Genomic DNA, 5,000 nt, shown 5'->3' on the forward strand with positions numbered 1-5,000 from the left:
CTGATAATTCCCTATCGACAACATATCTAACTAATAGATATCTGTAATTTATGTTCTGGGGTTTACATAGACTCATATATTTTGTTATAATTGAAATTGAGAAGGATTTTTTGATAAAAAAAATAAATACTGATTAGTTTTATCTCAATTTGTATTTTCTTATGTATGTCATTAGGAAAATACAATTTTTAGATTCAATTCAAATCTCCAGAAGCGTTCATAAATTCGAAGTAAGCATAAGCAGTCAATAGTTAATGGTTCAAATTTGTCGTCGGAAAATCCACATGTGATTTCTCAATAGAAAAGCGAGAGAATTTTTTTAGCATTGTGGATTTTGAGATACTCTAGAATGAATCGAAGGAATGGATCAAATCCAAAACAAAAAAAAAATGAAAAATTTCAAGTGCAATAAAAATTTAGTAATCCGAGAAGGTTTTTGTATCATTTTGGCGGCATGGCCGAGTGGTAAGGCGGGGGACTGCAAATCCTTTTTCCCCAGTTCAAATCCGGGTGTCGCCTGATCAAACAAAAAACCCGAAATCTCTTCTTTTCTTCTGTTCTGCTGATATAACTCGGAGAATAATTCTCCGGTAGAAACAGCGGAAAGACTGTTGATATTTTGTTTGATTCTAAACATTTGGTCTGAGGTTTTTAGAAAATAAAAGATTGTGAATCCTCGTTCGCATCTAGGATTCAAGGAAATATTATAATCTATTCTATTATAATCTATTCTATATATAGTAGGGAGCTTTTAAGACTTATGATTCCCTTCTATTACTATACTAAGGGACTGTCTAATGACTGGATCTTGGATTAGATTGTAGGGCCTGCTAAGAAATATGATTCTATTCATCATTTTGGAAAGGGTTGGAAGTTGCGTTATATATGACGGACTCGCGAGATGAACGCTGGGGTATCCAATCAATATTAGATTCGATGGGTAATCTTTTTTTTATAGAAAAAAGAAAGAATTTTTTTTCGATAACCCCTAGCCAAGCCCCCTACCCCTCAGAGATAATCGGGAAAGGGGGTATGGATTAGGGGAAATAGAGGTCTGTACTAGATAGTGATTTATCTTTTTTAGTGATTTCTCCCTTTCCGTTTTTACTTACGAGGGTCAACAAAAAAATAGGCCTTATTATTCACATGTTCCCATTCCCTTTGGATATTTTCCTTGTGTTTAATCTTTCCCGATTCGAAATCAGAATCAGATTGGTTTATCAATAGTGTTCGGACAAAATCCCCTTTTTTTGACTCTGCACCATTGATTCCACTATTATTAGTGAGGAATAATTCCTTTGTATTTATAGAGATAGGAGACATAATTTATATGGATATAGTAAGTCTCGCTTGGGCTGCTTTAATGGTAATCTTTACATTTTCCCTTTCACTCGTAGTGTGGGGAAGAAGTGGGCTCTAGAAGTACTACTAAATTGAGTTGAGGAATCAAACCGTATCACTTGTTTTATAGATCGTTCTGCAACGCGTTTTGAACTATATAAAATCAAAATATCTGAATTTCGAATTTCATTGGAGTCAAATGGAGTAATCTATGATATGAATCATACTCTTTCAATCAAAGAGATATTTGAGCGATTCCCCTGTTTGTATTTCGAAAAGAAAGGGATTCAGATGATTAGAAATTTATTCTAACCTAAGATTCTTCCGAAATTTTCTATTTCAATCAATGGAATTGGCTCTTACCATCTTTATAGATGGATACTGAGGAAGACCGGACCCCTTTTTTTGTTTGATTGCTTTTCCTTTTTACTGTTCAAAGAACAAGTGGTTTTGTTAAGTGTATACGAGCTTTCTATGGGAAATGATATGATAGATAGTAGTTATCTAACGAGAGATTATGCAATAAAATAATAAGATCTTGCTTCGGACGAATCACATATTGGGCATTTAGCGCTTGGTTTCTAATCTTATAAAGGCGATTTATGCTTTATCGACTTTTTTCATATCATGGTTTGAGCATTAAAAATAAGTGAGGTTTCCTCTTCTTTATTAGGAAAAGGAATTAGAATCCTAAGATAAGAATTATCTTAGATTGATAGGAACAACTAGATGTAGCAAATAAATAGAATTGGGTGTTATGTCAATTCTATACAATATGTTATGTCAATTCCATACAATATGTTATGTCAATTCCATACAATATGTTATGTCAATTCCATACAATATATGGAATTAATAGAATATATTCCATGATCATAATTTGTAGATTGATCTATAGAATATATCTTGATTCTAGATTAAAACTTTATAGAATAAGAGATCGATAGTATGGTAGAAAGAAGGATTCATCTATTTCTTTCTTACCATACTATCAAATTAATAGAATACTGCCGATTAAAGTCCCCTCATTTCATTTAAGTTAAGACGCGAAATTGGAATCCTTTTCATTTGACTTCGTCAATTTTTGATAAGAACTCAGAAGGAAAGTTTTATTCAAATTCATTTGAAAATTCAAATGAATTAATCATTTTGACTAACCGTTTTTACATAAATGATAAGTAGAAAGGCGGTAGGAACTAGAATGAATAGTGCAGTAGCAATAAATGCAAGAATATTTACTTCCATAATCTCATCGGTTTTTTTACTTCACAATAACTCGGGATTTAATCCCATAGAGATGATAAATCTTTCGTCTGTAAATTCAATGAATGAATTACCTTTCAATGATCTTGAATGGGATCAATATCACGAATAACAATATCTGATCTATCAAATCAACTCGTAGTCGAGACTTGAATAGTATAACATAGGAAGTTCTTTTATCCATACCAAAAAATAATTTGGATTTCTGAACCAATTAATCCAAAATTCTTTGTATTTATTATCTGTTTCTTCTATAACTTATCTTGCGTCTTGCTTGGATAATCCTCTGATGAAGGATTATTAGATTGCCTTTCCACTTCGATTAGTCACATAGATTAGAAATCTAAACAAACAATAAACGCGAAATGGAAAACATAGGAAAGAAAAAAGAAAGAAAGACTCCTTTTTGCTTGGGAATGAAATTATGCCCCCCGACACCCTTTACTATGTTCTCTGAAAGGGTGAAATGAATAGATGTATTTATTGGATATTGGATCCGTCGGGACTGGCGGGGCTCGAACCCGCAGCTTCCGCCTTGACAGGGCGGTGCTCTGACCAATTGAACTACAATCCCAGGAAAATAAGGGATCTAGCAGAAGATTTTCTTCTTTTTTAGCTTCGTATGCGGTATTTCTGAAGGACAAGGTGGGTTATACCATCTTATGTTAGATTGGTGAATTATTGGGCCGAGCTGGATTTGAACCAGCGTAGACATGTTGCCAACGAATTTACAGTCCGTCCCCATTAACCACTCGGGCATCGACCCAGGAAGAATCAATTTGAGGCTTATTGGTAATCCATGATCAACTTCCTTTCGTAGTACCCTACCCCCAGGGGAATTCGAATCCCCGCTGCCTCCGTGAAAGAGAGGTGTCCTAAACCACTAGACGATGGGGGCTAACTTGCTCAACCGCCCTCATACTATGATCATAGTATGATCGGTTTTTTGAAATTGTCAATATACTGGTATGATTATATCTGAGGAATCTTTGCGTTTTTCAGAGAATTGTATCGAATTTTTTGATTCGTCGTTCATATTAAAGAATATTAGGGATAAAAGAATACTAGGGATAGGAGTTTTTCAGAGAATGATTGGTCCGTCAGAAAAGAAATGGGAGGGGTCAGTTCTATTTTTTTTGCTTTGATTCATTGTTAAAATGAGATATCCTTATCACACTAAACCAGGAAAGTAACAACCAATAAATCTATTAAAATAAATCGATTAAGCGAGATCAACAAGTTATTTAAAATCTTCTATAAAAATTTAGTTCAAGGGGACAAGTAGAATCTCTTCATCACACGATTCAATTAAATATCTTGAAATTTATTTTATGTGGAATTGGTAACTGTCCATGTTATGTATCAATCAAGTCAATTTTGCTTTGATAGGAATCATTTCAATAAAATAAATTAGGGTCAGTCTTAAAAAAATTTACCCTAGAGTTGCTAGGCAAATCCATTTTATTATTAAAAATAAGCCACTATGAGTCTAGTGCATATACTTATGTATATAATATTATGTGCATATAGATATTTTATCTACATATCGACCCGTTGAGGAATTTAATCAAATAAGCCCTTTTAACTCAGTGGTAGAGTAACGCCATGGTAAGGCGTAAGTCATCGGTTCAAATCCGATAAGGGGCTTTGGGGTTTTTCATAAAAGTCCATAGTATTCAGAAAATAGAGATATTTTTTTATTTGGAATAAAAAAGTAACTAACTAGATACTACGTTATCATTATACTGAGTTAGAGTATTATAGCAGTTCTAGTTAGAAATTGGAACATTTGTTCAGTAAATTTTCATTATTATGAATAATAATTCTAATCCACCTCTTAAATTACCAGAGATCCTTATTTTTCCTTATAGATCCCAATCAAATTCATTGGAAAGATTCGAAATCAACAAAGGAAAAAGCAAGTGGACCTGGCCCATTGAATTATGACTATATCCGCTATTCTGATATTCAAATTCGATAGAGATAAAATTTGAATTGGAACAGTCGACCCCCTGCTTTTTTTTGAATTTCATTTCTTTGGACTTCGAAAGAATTTGTCGATATTTCCGATTCAATTTTCTTATTCCTAGATTTTCTAGGGGAATAAATTGTTATTCCCGTCCTCTACAGAGAAACCTTTCTTCCAAGTCACAAGATAAGAGCCCTTATCCAGTATCTTTCTTTGATTACAGATCAAGGTAAATCTCTATCTATCTATAAATCGAAGTCTATTTAGATGTATAGTTATCAAATCGGGGCTTTATGTACCAAACCTTTCTATATCGCCGCATCCGATATCTTTGTTACGACAGTGTAAGGGGGAATGGATACCAGAAAGAGCGCTTTCATATCTAGTCTTCTATTTTTTTATTGAATTTAACCAAAAAAATGGTAAA

At 33.4% G+C, this 5,000-nt stretch overlaps 2 protein-coding genes and 5 non-coding genes across 7 annotated transcripts, besides 1 other annotated feature; 3 read left to right on the forward strand and 4 right to left on the reverse strand. All coding sequences in view use genetic code 11, as the record gives it.

Annotated features, from left to right (window-relative positions):
* Positions 1-5,000: part of a sequence feature (large single copy region (LSC)) that runs on past both edges of the window.
* Positions 449-532, forward strand: trnC-GCA. The gene has a single exon. It is a non-coding gene; the product is annotated as a tRNA-Cys (tRNA).
* On the forward strand, positions 1,325-1,420 carry petN (cytochrome b6/f complex subunit VIII). The gene has a single exon. The coding sequence runs from the start codon at positions 1,325-1,327 to the stop codon at positions 1,418-1,420; it is 96 nt and encodes a 31-aa protein (YP_009437461.1).
* psbM (photosystem II protein M) lies at positions 2,482-2,586 on the reverse strand. The gene has a single exon. It carries the CDS (start codon positions 2,584-2,586, stop codon positions 2,482-2,484), a length of 105 nt encoding a protein of 34 aa, YP_009437462.1.
* Positions 3,105-3,178, reverse strand: trnD-GUC. Its single transcript has one exon. It is a non-coding gene; the product is annotated as a tRNA-Asp (tRNA).
* trnY-GUA lies at positions 3,287-3,370 on the reverse strand. The gene has a single exon. It is a non-coding gene; the product is annotated as a tRNA-Tyr (tRNA).
* trnE-UUC lies at positions 3,430-3,502 on the reverse strand. Its single transcript has one exon. It is a non-coding gene; the product is annotated as a tRNA-Glu (tRNA).
* Positions 4,180-4,251, forward strand: trnT-GGU. The gene has a single exon. It is a non-coding gene; the product is annotated as a tRNA-Thr (tRNA).

This window comes from Chirita eburnea, chloroplast (assembly GCF_022965805.1).
Source record: "Chirita eburnea voucher CEBURN20170516 chloroplast, complete genome".
Lineage (NCBI taxonomy): Eukaryota > Viridiplantae > Streptophyta > Magnoliopsida > Lamiales > Gesneriaceae > Primulina > Primulina eburnea.